General features: G+C 37.1%; 1 protein-coding gene across 3 annotated transcripts in view; it reads right to left on the bottom strand.

Annotated features, from left to right (window-relative positions):
• LOC133862931 (BEACH domain-containing protein C2) overlaps positions 1 to 12,343 on the bottom strand; it is a 52,868-nt gene extending 40,525 nt beyond the window's left edge. For 2 of the 3 annotated variants that reach the window (XM_062298854.1, XM_062298856.1), the window contains exons 1-7: positions 12,141 to 12,343; positions 9,499 to 11,589; positions 6,308 to 7,095; positions 3,283 to 3,993; positions 2,220 to 2,354; positions 611 to 715; positions 252 to 365 (exon numbers count right to left, since the gene is read on the bottom strand). In XM_062298854.1, the coding sequence (XP_062154838.1) occupies positions 252 to 365; positions 611 to 715; positions 2,220 to 2,354; positions 3,283 to 3,993; positions 6,308 to 7,095; positions 9,499 to 11,545 (3,900 nt within the window). In that variant the 5' untranslated portion in view covers positions 11,546 to 11,589; positions 12,141 to 12,343. Of the gene's footprint in view, positions 1 to 251; positions 366 to 610; positions 716 to 2,219; positions 2,355 to 3,282; positions 3,994 to 6,307; positions 7,096 to 9,498; positions 11,590 to 12,037 lie in introns of all 3 variants that reach the window. The other variant, XM_062298855.1, reaches the window with a different exon arrangement.
• Between the last annotated feature and the right edge of the window lie 4,364 nt (positions 12,344 to 16,707).

Raw genomic sequence — 16,707 nt, 5'->3', positions numbered from 1 at the left:
AAGAAATACCAGTATTTCATATCAACTTCCACCAAGGTTAACATCAATTTAACTTGATAGCTAAAACTAGGCTCCAAGGCAGCAGCCATTCAGTCAAATACAACGAATAACATGATATGCTCAACAAACCATTGCACAAAAAGGCATGGTATCAACATCGATATGATAATACACAACAGACTTATAACGATATGCAGGAGTCCACTGAAATTCCACAGGGGCAATAAGTGTCTAAGATTAGATGAAATAACCTTCCATCCATCTTTCTGGCGCATTGAGTGCTCTAACATGATAATCATGAAGTTGTGTATGAGGTCCTCTATGTCTCCTAAGCTTGTAGAATTAGAGTTTTTGCTTGCACCCATCTGTAAAAACAATAAAGTTAGAATCCTCAATAAAAGGATTATTGCATATTGGCATATACTGAACAAACAAGATCACACATCACCACAAAAGACTAATACTTTCTTGCCCCAAGATGTCACGTTTTTCATAGTTTATCTGTACGACTAAACATACATTAAAAAAATAAAAAAATAAAAATAAATAAAGAAGAAAAGAAAAGAAAAAGATAAAGAGAGAGGAGAGTCCATCAGTCTACTGGCATCACCTCATAGTTAGAGATAAGAATTTCAAGAATCCATTCAGGCCATTCCTCCATTTTTGTCAGGCTGCTTCTATTTTCTGGATGACTGCAAGCCAAAAACAGAAGATCCTGAAATCATATAGAGAGGAACAGCTCAGAACTAAACCAGAGTATCAAGAACCAAATCAGGAAAACCAAAAATGTGAAGAACAAAAGCAAGACATTCAAGAAACTAATGCAACTTGTTGCAACAGTATAACAAATGAAAGCAGTTAACTAACTTCCGCAAAGGTTGTATCTTTCTAGCAATTGATAACACACCAAATACTCCCTCCAACACTTGGCTGGCAGCAAATATATATGCAATTTACAATTGGAAGAGCTCTACATAAAGAAAGATTGAATTGAAATAAAATAGACTAGTATTACAGCATACTATCAGTTAATTAAAAAAAAAAAAAAAACAAAGGCCTCATACTAATGATGCTGTAAAATAGAGAATACGTCCGTCAAACTCTTTTACAATGAGCAGCCACTAAATAATGTGTTAATTTTTATTTTATTTTTTATAGGTAATAAAAGAAATAGCATTAAAAAAGCATAAAAGCACCCCTAAGCATACAAGGAGTATACAAGAAGGACACCAAAACAAAAGAAAAATAGAAGAAAGGCTACATTAAACCCTCATCCTCTTGCCTCTAACCTAGCTAGAACCCACACCCCCAACATCGAAATTGATCGAGCATTCTAGATTCTTGACCTCTCTTTTCCTATTTTTCTTAGAAGTAGAGACAAAGTGCTGCCCCTTATCAACTAAAGTCAAGAAATCCAGAAAACCTTCCTCATACCCCTTGAAAGAAATCCCCATCCTGCGCAAACATGACCTAGCATCTTGCACTACCTTAGGGAATACAACAATCCCTCCCTCAGGATCAACCCCCTTCGAAGAAAACCCACCTCGAAGACCCAAGAAGACTGTTGGTCCCTCCAAGACATACCAGGTAAAAACTGGGGATAACACCCATACACCGAGAAGAACGGCCTTGGAGGAAACAAAACCCACTGAAAAGAGGGAAGGAACCCCCCCCCCCCCCCCCCCTCTCAATGCCAAACGGATACGAAAAAGCAGGCCCAACACCACCAGACGAGGGCTGGGCAACCTAAACCCCTCCCCCACCTAGCGCCGTCGATCACTAGTCCACGGCCCCGAAAGGGGGATAAGAAGGAATACCCAAAGACTGCGCAATCAGAACATTGATCGCCACCACAGCCTCAGCAACCAGAGAAGAGTCCACCTGTCCTACCCTGCCTTTCTTCGCTTTCCGGTAATATCTCTGCACCTGCTTGGAAAAGCTGTCGAGTAGATGGAAACCCCGCACTCCAACATCACTGAACAAGACAAATAATCTCAAATATCATTGAGATCTATTCGCCTCCCTCAAATATTAAAATCTGAAAAGACTCTGATTCTCACTCCGTTTAACAGATATCAAACACAAAAGCCACAAATAATGGACTTCATGCAGATTGAAATGCAATACAATCTGCAAGCAGATCTCACACAAGCATTCATTCAACAAATTTACATAGAAGGAATTCATGTGTTGAAGCACGAGAAGCATGAAAATAATACCTGCAGAGCTCGATTTTGCAAGCTCCTAGATGCATATGGAAGTGAACACAAAAGAACCAACAAAAGTTGTGAATGTTCAAAGCGATGACCAGAATCATAGAAGTTCAGCACATCATCAGTCGAAGAAGCATTAATCTGAAACAAAAGCAGGCAAATTTAGTCAGATTCTTGATTTCAAGTATATGTTTATAACGCTTACAAGATATCAACTGAAACGAGCATAGCTCATAAAAAGTGAGATTTAAGGACTGTTTTAAGGTTGCTTCCAAAGAACTTTAATTGAGCATAGTTAAATTGTGTGGATTGAATGAATCTTAACACTGGAGATTGCAATTTGAACACAACTATCCCTTGCAAATTTGAAGGTCCTTAAAAAAAAAAGAGTGAAAGAATTGCATCTGTAAATCAAGCATCTGTTCAAAAACCAATCCACACAAACAAGCAAAACAATGACCTCACAACAAGAAGCAACTTAAAGATTTATTTACAAAAATACACAAAAGCATGAAGGCCAATACAGCAGCCTATAATATAAGAAGATGCAAAGTTTTAAAAATGTAATATCTTGTAGATAATTTTAGTACTTAAAAGTGAAAAAATCAAAAACAGTTATCTTGAGATAAGTGGCACCATAAGGGTGCAGCAGAGCCTCAAGGGTGCATACATTAAATTCATCAAAAGCCTCAATTTTCAACAGAGTGGACCAAATAATGGCAATTGAAACAGCTTGAGACCTTTCATTGTAAAATGAATAACAATTTCTGTATATGAATCAGAATATCACATATCCATTCCTACCAACACACATACAACATATCCATTCCTTCCAACGTACATACATACATACATGCATACAAATGGATGTATTTGTATGCCAAAAACATGCAAAAAAATAATAATAAAATAAGAAATTATCTCCCATGCTAGGTCATGATTTTACCAAATAAAACCATAGGAAAAGAACTGCATATTTGGATTTTGCGTGGACCATTATTATCAGTGATAAAATGATGATCAAATATGTAATAGTGAATATGAGAGACATGACAAGTTAAAGCCATACCGAAGCCCCAAGTAAAGCTGTGTATACATTGCCAGTCATAAGCCTATTTGGTGCTGCTTGGAAAGCCTTCTGCAAAGCATAGAGTAGAAGAGAAACTTTATCATCAAACATAGTACCACCTCCGTCATGCAGCCCACTACCGAAAATGTTGCTTGTCATATCCGAAGAACCACCTGAACCAACTTTCAAATACCCCGATGCTACTAAAGCACCTAAGAGCCCTATGATCCCAACAACAATCCCATCACTTTTGTCGCTGTTGTAAACGTTATTTCTGGCATTGTCAGCACTAATCGATAGATTTATACCGCCCAAGTTCTTAATTAAAGGATTCTCGGAAGCAGATGCCATCCTTTCGATTTTCACACTAGGGGAAAAGGCAACAGGACTGATACCACTTTCCAGAGGGTGAGAGTCAAAATCTTTCTCATGTGAAACAGATTCTTTTTCCTCCATGGATGCCACATCACCACAACTTCTCTCAGGAACCCCACTACCACAATCTACTTCGGGTCTTTGGACTGACAAATTTTCATCACTCGCAGTCACAGTTTCAGGAACACTATAGTCACAGGCTTTAGCTTCCCGTTGCAGCAGAACAAGAAGTGTCTCTATCCCACCACATGCTAGGAATGCCTCTGCAAACATTTGAGCTCTAGATGTATTCGGCTGTACTACCAATCGATACATCAGATGCAACACCCTCGCAATCTGGATGAGGAACATAGGACTCATTCTTAGTAGAATAATAAGAAAATAGTTCATACAAAATCCCTTTGAATATCAACAGGAACCATAAACACTTCATATCCATGATAACAAAGAGTGGATAGTTTCTTAATTATTACTGCCTAATTCTGAAGAGTAGAAACAACAAAACACAAAGTTCACAGAGATCCACAACCATGAAAAAAGTAAAATGCTATGTTTGTTAAAAGTTTTGTTCTATATCTTTTGTTTTCTGTTCTCAAAACAAAAACATTAACAAACAACCCAAAACACAAAAACAGATTTCATTTTTATGTCACATTACAACACTTTTTCAAACCAAAAACAAAAAACATCACCTAAAACACAATAACAAACATACCCAAACTCTTTCTATGAATATAATCAGAATCTTCATTCCCCCAAAAAACTATGGGATAATGGTTATCAAAAATGTTTTTTGCATTGGGTTTGAAAAAAGTGTTTTGATGTGGTATAAAGGTGAGAAGAGTTTTTTGGTGGGTCCACATTGGAGAAAATGTTTTCAGTAGGGTCCACTTAAGAAAATTGTTTGGTTGTCTTTTCAAAGAAACAAATACTAAACATGCTTACTTTGAAAAAACACAATCAGGTGTAGAATTGACTTCTTACTTGTAAAAAATAAAAATAAAAACAAAAGAATGGCTGTGTGGCCAACCTAAACGGAGGAGAGAGGTGGCCACACAGCCGCTCCTATGTAGTTAAGGTGCACCCCTATCTGATCGGGGTGGCTGTTTGGCCAACACAACTAGCCAAGGTGGCGGCACGACCACCCTGAGCGCGGGCACCCTTGGCCTGTTGTGGTGGCCATGCGACCACCCCTAGCTAGTCAGGGTGGCCGTGCGGCTATCCCTCTCCTTTGTTAGAAGTGGTTGTGCAGCCACCCCTACACATGAAAATTAAGCACCTATTCTCTCAAAATATTCCTCTAAAAAGGTGTAAAAAGTTTTTTTTAAAAGTGTTTTGTGTCGTGAGTTTTTGAGTTATTTGTTAATGGTTTTGAGAAAAGTGTGGTTTTAGTTTTCAAAGTAGAAAAATGTTTTCAAAACCCTTACCAAACGAGGCCTACGTTTTTTACAAGGTAACCAAATCAAAAAAATTAGATGATTGAAGCAAAAGATATGCACCTATTGATATGTCACCAAGTTCTCAACAAACAGTTTAGCACTGTGAAACCATAGCCCTGTTTGGATTTTCTTCCAGAACTAATTTTCCATGGCCTTGTTTGGATTTTCTTCTAGAACTATGAAAATAAACATAAAGATAGTCGATTTCCGGTCTTATAACTTCTTCTATACCTTGACAATGGAAAAAAAATTCAGTTCGCTCTCTAAATCCAATCTGTATTTTCACCAACATATAGGACACTTTCTAGTTTGGCTTGGTGTTCTCGCTAACAAAATCAGAAGCATAACTTCCAATATTTGGACTAAATGGTGCTTTTCAATGTTAAAAAGGACAAATAGCTACCATATAGAGCAATTGGGCTGAGAACTGCTACATTAACTTCGGGTGATACTCATGCAAAAGTGAAGAAGGAATATTACTTGATGGAAAACAACAAAAGTCCCTTTAATTGACTCTCCAATTTAAGATGAAAAAATTAAGATGCAATCAGGCAGCAAAGGAGAAAGGACTAAATTTATAAAATTAATATCAAATTGTTCATATAGGTCTTTATCTTACATTTTACAATATACATAATTCCTCACTGAAAAGATTTAAAAAATTACTTTCATCTCAACTAATCAAGTTACTACTTTGGCTTAAAACTCATCCCTGCTTTACCCACAAAATCTCAATCTAATTACACAAATAAAAGATACAAGGGAAATTAGTACTGGCGTGAGCCAAAAAAACATTTACAGAAACAAGGAAAATACCAATAATTAACACATCATGCAAAAACATTTACCACAAGAATAAACCTTTATTTGTGTGTATAAACATATAATTAAAAGACGCACGCACGCACACACAACATATATATATATATATATATAATACATAATATGACTGCATCCACCATCTCAAAATTCATGTAATGATTAATTTGCACATTGCACTCATCACTTAAAATTATTCATGTGGAAAACTCACAAGAAAATATATTGTAAGCATTTTAAAACCAATAATAAAAGACTCATCATTAGCAAAAGCAAAAGTCAATAATATATAAAACAAAAGAGAAAAACAAACAAAGATTAACAGCATCAAGCAAACAGCCACACCAGTATGAATCCTACTAAGAGAAAAATCTTCCGCATTGTAAATCGACCTGATTGGGTTGTGGGCAGTCAACCATGAACCCTAGCAAACAACGGACATCATACGAAGCCAAAGAAGGAGGTGCTGCTCCTACTAGAAGTTCAATAATCACCAGGAGTTCATCAACCAAAGCATTCACTTCACCAACTGGACGCGTTGCCTCAGTTAGAGAAAAAGTATTTACTGAGTCCTTCTCACGAATTGTCCAATAGCATCTTCTGCAGCCGTCAAGAAGCATCTGAATGGCATTTGCATCTCGCATTACTGATGACTCTGTGAAAACCATGTCTGCAAGTGATGACAGAAGCTTCTTTTGTAGTCCATAGTTGCATAAGCTCCAAATTTTCAGATCCAACAGCAGCGTGCTGAAAAGTTGCACTTTGAGGGCATGATTAATCTTTTGAGATTGACAAAGGGAGACAATGGCTGCAACAAGTTCCTCATTTCCAACTCCATCGCTCTTTCCAGCATCAAGAAAAGACAAAGTTTGCAAAAGATAATTTAAGATTCTTGACAGAATCTCAGGCCCTCTGGTACGACACAGCTCTTCATTGTTCCAAGGATGTTGGATAGCCATAGAAATAATTCGGAATATTGGGGCAGCAAGAGTGGCAGTGGCCAATGATAAAGGAAGATTCCCAGGCTGTGGATCTAAGCTATCTTTATGAACATTGCTTATTGCCAGCGGAAGCAAAGACATAGGACCGCCATAGGCCAAGGCCCACAAAGCCTCAAGTGGTCGCATCCTTGTAGCAACATAGACTTGCCCAAGAACCTCAGCTGGTCGTCGAAGCATGCCTGAATCATAACTGATGGGTAATTCAGAAGGAAGACACAAGCAGGCTAGCAAATTATTCGAGGCACGACGCATAAGACAAATTTTCATATTCCAAAAAAGGTTTTTTTTTTTTTATAAGTAATCGCAAATTCATTAAAAAGTGTAAAGGTGCAACCCAAGTACACATAAGTATACAAGAAAGACGCCTAGCTAGAAGCAACTATTCCAGAAAAGTAAGCAAAGCATATGACAAAACACATAAATGTTAAAGGTTTATTTTAAGTATATACTCTTTAAGAGTAATGATATTTCCATGGAATCATATATCAATGCCAAGCATTATTTGACATCTGAAAGCTAGCAAAAGATACAAGAAAGAGGTGGGATCAATTCAAATTATGAGTATCAAAATGAATTGGAGGTTTAAGAATAAATAAAAGAAAGGACAAAAAAAAAACTTATTAACCAACTTATTCTGTCATTTGTATACTCATCCAATTTAACAAAATTGAATTAAAACAATGCTAGAGAAGCATTAGCTTAGCCTCACAAGAAAAATAATTTCTTCCATAGGCAAGGAAAGGGAAGCGGAGGCTGACAGAGGACTCTTCCCCCGTCCACCACCCTTCCTCCTTAAAGAGTTGTATAAACCGTTACACAACCTTGCTTATGTACTTCAAAATTCCTAACAAAACCCCAAAATCCAATTCTCAAGATTTTTTTAAACCTCACCTGCAAATTCTCATATTTTCATAACAACCTTTTGCTTTTTCAAATTTATACTAGTGTTACATCCACAAACTTCATCATTCTGTTATGACCCCTGCAGATCTTTCTCGATAAGATTCAGATACTTCACTTACCTTGGACCTTTTTTATATATATATTTCCCTTAGAACCCTCTGCATAAACAGGCCAGTCTATATTCTTTTTTTTTATATAAGTAATTGCAAATTTATTAAAAAAACAACGTAAGGCACCCCTAGTACACACGGAGTATACAAGAAGCAACAACCTCACCACTGACCCTACAAAAACAGCCCACAAAACAACTCAACCCTAAGCCCCTAAAGCTCGCACCCCTCAATCTTATCCCACCTCCTATGTTCCTCATCAAGGGCAAATAGGAAAGCCACAGTTTTATCCTCTTCCCCCTTGTCCCCGAACCCTATCGAAGACCAAAACAAGGACCACTCCATAGGAGAAATAGCCTGGGAACCACCCGCAGAGTTGAGAGGACTAGCTCTACTAGAACAACCCCCCAAACTATATTCTTCAAACAGTAATTGCAAATATTTTATCAAGAGACTCGCAAATAATTATTTTAACCATGTTCAAATTAGCCTAATGTAGGAAAAACCCACAAAAATAGATCTGGTTGGTACTACAGATATTTATAATAAAAAACCCACATTTAAGATCATTAGGCAATTTTACATGTCGTGGCTGGTGCCTAAACACAACTTCATAAGAATTTTCTTGACGGTTTAATTAACTGACTTGTTGTAGGCAAAGAATTATGTCCCACATCTTCACATAGTCCCAAATAATCCATCGCAGTAAATTTACCAAGATCTGATATGATTCAAATACACATTCTTGTTCGACAATAATGAGAATTGAAGCCACGACCTCACCCTCCACCTTGCTACAAAGGGAGGAAGTACCATTTGAGCTAAAGCTCATTGGCTTAAAATAATAAAATACTAAAATCTCAGCCAAGGAAAATAACCTAAATAAAATAACTCAAAAAGACATAAAAACCCCTAAATGAAAAAATTGGACACTGCTTCACCACAGCCGCATGAACAATACTACAGTTACATGATCAGTAACCCGTGAACTTTTTTTTTTAATTTTCTGCTCCTGCATCATAGCCACTTACAGATAATAGATATCAATCCTTATGAAAAATACTACTTTTTCTCCAATAATTTTTAGTAATTTATGGAACACCAGAGTTGACCAAACAGATTATTGTGTCAGATACAATAGATCAACAAAAAAGCCATCAAATTATATCTGATTAATTCACACTTTACAAATAAGTTAAAGTAATAATTTTTTTTGATAAGTAATAAACTTCTATTCAAACTAAAAAATCAAAAGCATACATGTGCACTCTCATAAGAATAGGTTAGAATAATAATTTAAGGCTTTTTTGAAATAAAAAATAAAAAATAAAAAATAAAAAATTTAAGGTAGGAATCCTTAGAGTCCAGGCCCCCCACTCCCCTCTCTCCCTCGCCCAATATTAATTTACCGACTCTAACCCAATGCACAGGCATCTGTACAAGTAAAATCTCTACAAGAGTACAATGTATTAGGTACCAAAGGCTTGCTATATAGATATCGAACTGTCTAATTATATCAAATGTGATGTTAATCAAAATATAGTTAAACAACATAGAAAATGATTTAACCTGCAGCACCCGAAGGAGAAGCATCTGGGCAGAATCTCCCACTAAGCAAACTGGGGTGATAGAGAAGGTGAATGCATCCACCAATTTCTGCATCCAAAAGAGAACTTTCCTCTGCCATACTTTGGACATGATCATTTGTCGCTAACCATGGTAGTCCTGCTCCATTACCAAAAGAAGGCAGCACATCTCCTCCTCTAGAAGCCAACCGTGCCATCCTTTCTGGACCAATTGGTTCCTTAAAGATATAAATAGGCCCCATCTCAGCAAATAAAGGGCACTGACGACGCCGACGTTGTAAACCAGCCATTGTAGGAGGAGGATTTGTCCCAATACAACAAAATGCAAGTGGCTTGGAGATCCGAAGGAACTCAAAAGGACGACTTTCATACAAGGATCCATCAATATACAATCTCAGTTCGCTCTCTGATTTCCCAAGCAGCCCTTGTTTGCAAGTATGCTCCAGACCAACAAAATACCAGCATTGCGGCTTAAATGCATGAGTAAAATGCAAAGAAGACTTCTTTCCCTTTCCGCTACCACTTTCAACCACCAAAAACTGTGCATGAAAGTATGCCTCTATCCCCTGATTATCAGCAGATAAGAAACTGAATAGCCGCGGCATGTGCGCTGTGCCTTCACCAGCAAGTGCACTAGCAGCAGCAGCTGCTGACATAGCTGATGATTTTCCAGACTTGGCCGCTGCAGCAGCAGCAATTGCAGCAGCAGCAGTGGCTGTATTTAATGTGTCTGCAAATGATTCAATATAGATCCACGTTGCAAATGCATAACCATTAGTAAATGGCCAACGACTCTCACCAGGCCCAAGCAAACCAGAGCTTTCACCATCAAACTCAAATGTACGTGTTGGTCCCTTCGACTCCTTTCCACCCATTGCTTTCTCCAAGGCAAGCATTAAGCGAGTAGCCCATACAGTGGTAAGTGTTCTTGTAATGACTTGAAACCATCTATGCAAATCAACAACGCTGAGTGAATGCCCAGCTAAGTATTGGATGCAGTAGCATAAAGGAGTTCCATCCCATCTCATTTGCTCTGCCGAACCAACTTCCTGAACAAAAATCTTCTCTGCCGAGTTTAAAAGAGCTCCTAACAAACCAGCCAAAGAGCACATTGCTCTGTTTCTCGTGCAAGCTCGTAATATAGCAAGCAATCCCCTAACCATACGTGTCCTAGGTGACAAGATAACCTCAGTATCACCTACCCATGGAAGCCAAGGAATAAGCTCGCCTGCCACTATGGCAGCCCGGGAGTTTAGCATAACACTAGGAGGATTGTTATCCTCATCCTCTTCAAAGCTTTCAACACCACCCATTGTCGCAAGAAGTGAATCAACCACCAAGAAAGCAACGCTGTCCATTTCATCCCCACTTCCAAAATTATCCTCACCACTTACAATATTCTTTAGTTTGTCCAAACTTTCAGGCTTCCCCATAATTGCGGAATCCACTAAATGCAACAACTCTGGAGACACATTTGGCATAACAGCTTTTGGCTTAGGCTTTGGTGGTGAACCAATGGGAGAATATGCAGCAGAATCAAGACTAGTCGACGAGGAAGATTGCTTGATGGTATGACCTAATTGTCTCTCTTGCCCAGGTCCTGATAGAGGGTGATCATGTTTCATCTCAGCAACTGCAGAAGAATCAATTTCTGCCCCAAATGTGCTAGATAATTGAGAAGCATCTTCAAACTGAACGGATGAGTGTCTCACATGATCTGAATTTGAAGAGCACTTTGGATCCACATCGCCACCCTGAGATTCACCAGCCAACTTCTCTTGATCTTTCAAAGATACCTGCTCAAACTGTTCTTCATCCACAACTGTAGTCACAAAATCAACTCCCAGCAAAGCTACATTTTTATCTTCAATCTCTCCACCAATTCCATTGGTAGTCTTGCTATTTTCTTGATAAGAAGATCCTACACTTTCCTGTACACCACTGGTTACATCATGACTATCTGAATCCTTCTCAGAAATTCCCTTAACTCTTTTTGTTTCTTCTTCTTCTTCCATATTAGTATTGCTCATGAATCTAAAAAATACTCATTCACACTATATACATGCCGAGCTACCTACAAAGATTTTAGAAACCTGAGTCACATTTTATCATAACCAATTTAAACTAATGAACTCAACACGTAAACCACGTCTTTAATAGAAGGTAGAGTACTGTTTCAGCTAAAAACTTTACGTGTACATCAAATGAAGTCTTTAAGGATTGAAAATTAACTAAACCCCATGCGTATTTAGTAGAAAATGGAATGCAAGGAAAGGAAACAGATACCAACCAAAGAGAAGGTTATGGCCAATACGGCCATCCTATCCAAGACAGAAAATAAATTAAAGGTCTGAATCAAACAGGCAGAGAGTTTAAACAAAATAATCACAGATCTAGCTCAAAAAGATTATACATACGAACAGATGCATATATAGATACATATTGAACTATCAAACGACAAGAGATCGCATCGCATTGTAAAATTATCAATGCAGAAAGGGATCTGGCACACCAGAACATACATTAATAGGCATACTGATCCGAGCTTCCTTGATTTAAAAAGAAAATGCACAGATCAGAGCGAAATTTCGATCGATTAGGAAAAAATGCAAATGGAAGATATACCAGAAAAACTGGATCCCAAAAATTCAAGTCCGGTTCGGGTCTGACTTTGATTCGCAGCGAGAATTTGATTGAAAATGGGAAAATAAAATTATCGACACGGTGAAGGAACAGAGAGATAGAGAGAGAGAGAGCGATTCGGAGGGAGGAGAAACTAGAAAGAGGAGGCGAATTGGGCGCGAGAGAGAAATGAGAGTGGCGGATTTATTAGCAACTAATAATAGGCTACGCCTGTGGTTGCCCAGTCAAAAAATGATAAAATACTGATTAATAATTTAATACTTAGGTACCCATGCAATCGTAATTATGGGTATTTCCAAGGTTGTTTTTTCCTTGGCTTGTAAGCGAAGAGACATATGATGAGTTAGGTTTGATTGGAAGGGGCACGAACGAAACTCAAAAAGTCACGACACTTTTTACAAATTTTTAATAAATGCTAATTGTATCATTAATTTGTAAAATATATATCTTATTTCGTATCTGCACTATGTGGTGGACGAATTAAAGTACCGCCGCCTGCTCAGTGCAAATGGAATTCGCCCATAACCACACACAAGTATGCAGCCTTTCTTTTCTTTTCTTTTCTTTTTCTCTTTTTTTTTTTTTATTAACTGTCCATAACATTTGCTTCGTATTTTGGGCTTCGTCTTTTAGAATGCAAGAGTAAAAGAAAAGGTTGAAGGAAAGCGGCAGCTGCGGACAGAGGGAAAGAAATATAACATGGCATTAAGATTTTATTTTCTACACCTTTTCCTAAACGAAGCGACGTCATGTAGGGATTAAATACCGAAACAACATTGATTTATAGGAAAAAATTAATTTATACATATATATATATATGGATTACTAATGTGAATATATTACTATTTACGCATTTATGTGCAAATAGCGAATATGATATATATCCGCTCAAGGTTAATGGCCGCAAATACACTCTTAATCCATACAAATAAACAAAAAGCAAATGCAGAACGGTTTTTAATTGCCACAGCCACATGTGTATTTTTAGGGTGTGTTTGGTAAAGTCTTAGTAGTTTTTTTAAAAAATAATAATAATAGAAAGTTTTTTTTTTTTTTTTTTTTTTTTTGAAGTGAAAGTGTAAAGATTTCATTAATAACACCCAAAGGTAACGAAAGTACAGATTACAGGGACTCAACATAATACAGGTGTCCCATTACAGTTACTCAGAACACAGATTATACCAACAGCTGCTACTAATAAGCCTAATCAACATAAATGTGCTTCTACGTTGAGATATGAACATCTGCTTGCACTATGGAGTCTGTTACAAAACTGTGCTTAAAAGCAATGACCAAGCTAAATAAAACCAAAACAAACTGTTAAATACAATCTGTCAAAAGCAAAAAAAACCCAAAGCAGGAACTGCCGTCGGAGGAAACACCACCAGAGACAGCGCATGTGCTACAGAACAAACCCCTGCAACAGCCTAAAGCAAGAAAACCCTTTGGCACCACCCTACACGGCGAAGATACGGAACGTGGCCATCACACGCGGCCAAAGTGTGAAGAGCACCCTGACGCATGGAAACCACGCGCTGGTCACCGCTGAGCTACCCGGCCATAGAAGGCAGCGTCTGAGCCAGAGGAAGACGATAAGCACGGCAAGGGGCCGCGTGTCAACTGGGGGGCTATGAAACAGTGCAGATCTGGCCTCAAAGAGTGAAAAAATTGAAACCCACCCAAAACTTCATCCAACCACAGAAACGGCGGAATCTCCCCCTCCGACGCCTCTCTGAAATGTTTTCCTGCCAACCGAAGGAAACTAAAAATAAATAAAAGACTCCACAAACCTCCATAGTCCAAACGGACTTGGAGGACTAAAATCCACCATAAAAAACAAGTCCGGAGGGACTCAAAACTCCAAACAGCCCTAGCGGCTGGGAGACTCTAGCCTCCACTGGAGAAAACCAGGGATCTCTAGCCCGAAAAAGGGTTAAGAGAAGAACAAAAACCGGGAGGAGGGAGGCCCCGGCAAGCAGCAAGAAACGGTGGGAAGAAGTTTATGGAGAAAGGTCAACCCCAGACTCAAGGAGAGAGAGAGGCCCAATAATGATGTGATATAATAATAAAGTATAAATAAGTTTTGAATTCTTTTGTAAAGAAAAGTGAAAAATGTTATTGAAAAGTAATTAATATGATATAAAAAGTTAAAAAAATTGTTAAAAAGTTATTAATATAATATAAAAAAATAAAGTGTTTTGAAGCAGATTTTTTTTTAAAGGGGTTTAAGAGTTTTCAAACAGGGCCTTAGTAACAATAGCCCCCAAAAGAGAATGTCGACTGTCGAGGGCATGGAGGTCAAGGATGGTTTTTCGTGCTTCTAAGGATTGGGCTGGAGAATGGCTTTGGGCTTTAATGGTTTTCTAAATAAGACCTTGTTTGCAAGATTGGGCTGGATAATTTTTTTAAGGACTAATGGACGGGCCAACCACCTCAGTATTATTCACGATTTTTTATTTTTTATTTTTGGTAAGATTATTATTTAAGATTTTGATCGCTTCTTTTTCTTTTTTTCTTTTTCTTTTTTTAAATGGAGATTTTGATCTCTTTTGAAAGAAATGAAATATTTATTTCCATTAAAAAAAAAAAAAAGCTAACATATTACTGAAATATCAAAAATTAACTACAAACGAGTTTAATAAACTGACAAGTATCCAAGCATGTGAGAGGACACGTGTGCCTTTTAATGGATTTTAACGGTATTATTTTCATTTTCATTTTTTTTTTTTATTTTTGCATTCTTATTATTAGATTATTTTTTTCACAAGTTTTTTTCCCAGTTTTTTGCTTTATGGTGATGAGGCAGTTTTTTTGGAAACAGATGTGACAGAGCTAATTGCCAGCAAAACAAATCTTTTATAATGTGGAGAAAAACTTGGAAAAAACACCCCATGTGTGAAACTCTGTTTCTAGCTTAAGATAATTGACTAGGAATTTTACTGCAGTTTCAAATGGGAAACAAAATGAAAACTTTTCTATTATACAAAATATTTTCTTAAGAAACAAACACAAATTGAAAGCAAGCATTTGGCTGGACTACATCTTCCCCCGCCAGTTGACGCTGATGCAGTGCATATGGCTGGACTGCATATCCATCTGCAAATTCAAGCAAGCACAGAGCGGAGAAAAATTGTTTCGAAAAATGGGTACAAAACAAAACAAATGGGAAGTTAACAAAACAAAACAAAAGGGAAGTTAATACCTTTAAAATCTATTAAAAGTCATATGTGTCTTTTACATATTTTATGACACTTGTCAGCTTATTAAACTGATTTGTAGCTAATTTTTGTCCCATGTCACTTTAATCTTTTGTGATAAATGATTATTTAATATGGTATTAGAATCAGAGGTCATAAGTTTGAACCTTTAATTTATAATACACTCATCATTTCAGTTAAATATTCCATGTATTGAGCCTCACTTGTTAATGAAGAATTACTTAATTCTGATTATTACTCGTGGAATAAGTCCACGACATGGTAAGCAAATTACTACAAAACCATTTATGCATAGTTCATAACTCTGAAATATTAAATGTGAGTTTTCACAAATATAATTTGTATTGCCTCCACTGTTATTCCATTAAAAATGTATTTTAATTTAAAGAATTGTGAGCTGTAATTCCGGTAACAATCACTGATATTTTAATAAATAAAAATCATGATATATAAATATATATTCATTAATCATAGCTATCCTCCATATGGTCTATCCAAGCCCTTCACCCTTTTTTTGGTAGGGTTGACATTGTTTCGAGGGACCCGTAATACAATACCAATGCTTTAGATATTGCTGCATACAGTCTTACACTAGCAGCCCAATCTAGTCCGACCTCGGGTTGCCCACGCTACTAGCAAAGCTGTGATGGTGGCTCAATCCGTACAAGGTGTGCCGGTCACAAAAAACTATTGGATCCAATGCCAAACATAAAAGTAAATCTCTTTAACCATAAGGTGAAGCCCACATAATTGTATATTCATAGTCATCATACCGCACTTACCAGTGTACCATGTCATACGATACAAGTATTGTCCTTTACTTTAAGAAAATCATATATAAGTGTTTATCCATTTGAAGTAGTCTAAACATATTTCAAAACTAGTAGGCTCATGACATATTATTTTGAAAAGTAAAGTATACTCAGTCATCTGACATATTGCACGTTAAAATTAAATTAGGTCTGTAAGTATTTACTTACATAAATCACTTATCCACAAACTTGGACACCTCAAACTCCCGCTACTGCGAAACATACCTTAATATTAAACATAAAATACACAGAGTTCTAAATCATGCACATAAAAATCCTAGCAATACACTAAGTACCATAATCTATTATTAAACTCATAATTACCTATTTCTAGTCACTGTTAAACATTCGGTATCGAGGTCGATCATTCGGCTAACAAGGTCGAACATTCGGTCTTATGCAGTGGAACATTCAATGAATGCCAAAATTCATGAAAAAAAAAATACTCCGAACTTCTACCCACCACATAAAAAATCTTAATCTAAGCTTCTAATAGCTTAATAAAAACATGTTAAACCA

Source organism: Alnus glutinosa, chromosome 3 (assembly GCF_958979055.1).
Source record: "Alnus glutinosa chromosome 3, dhAlnGlut1.1, whole genome shotgun sequence".
In the NCBI taxonomy this organism is placed as follows: domain Eukaryota; kingdom Viridiplantae; phylum Streptophyta; class Magnoliopsida; order Fagales; family Betulaceae; genus Alnus; species Alnus glutinosa.
The sequence above is the reverse complement of the archived record's forward strand: the minus strand, read 5'-3'. Positions and strand labels throughout refer to the sequence as shown.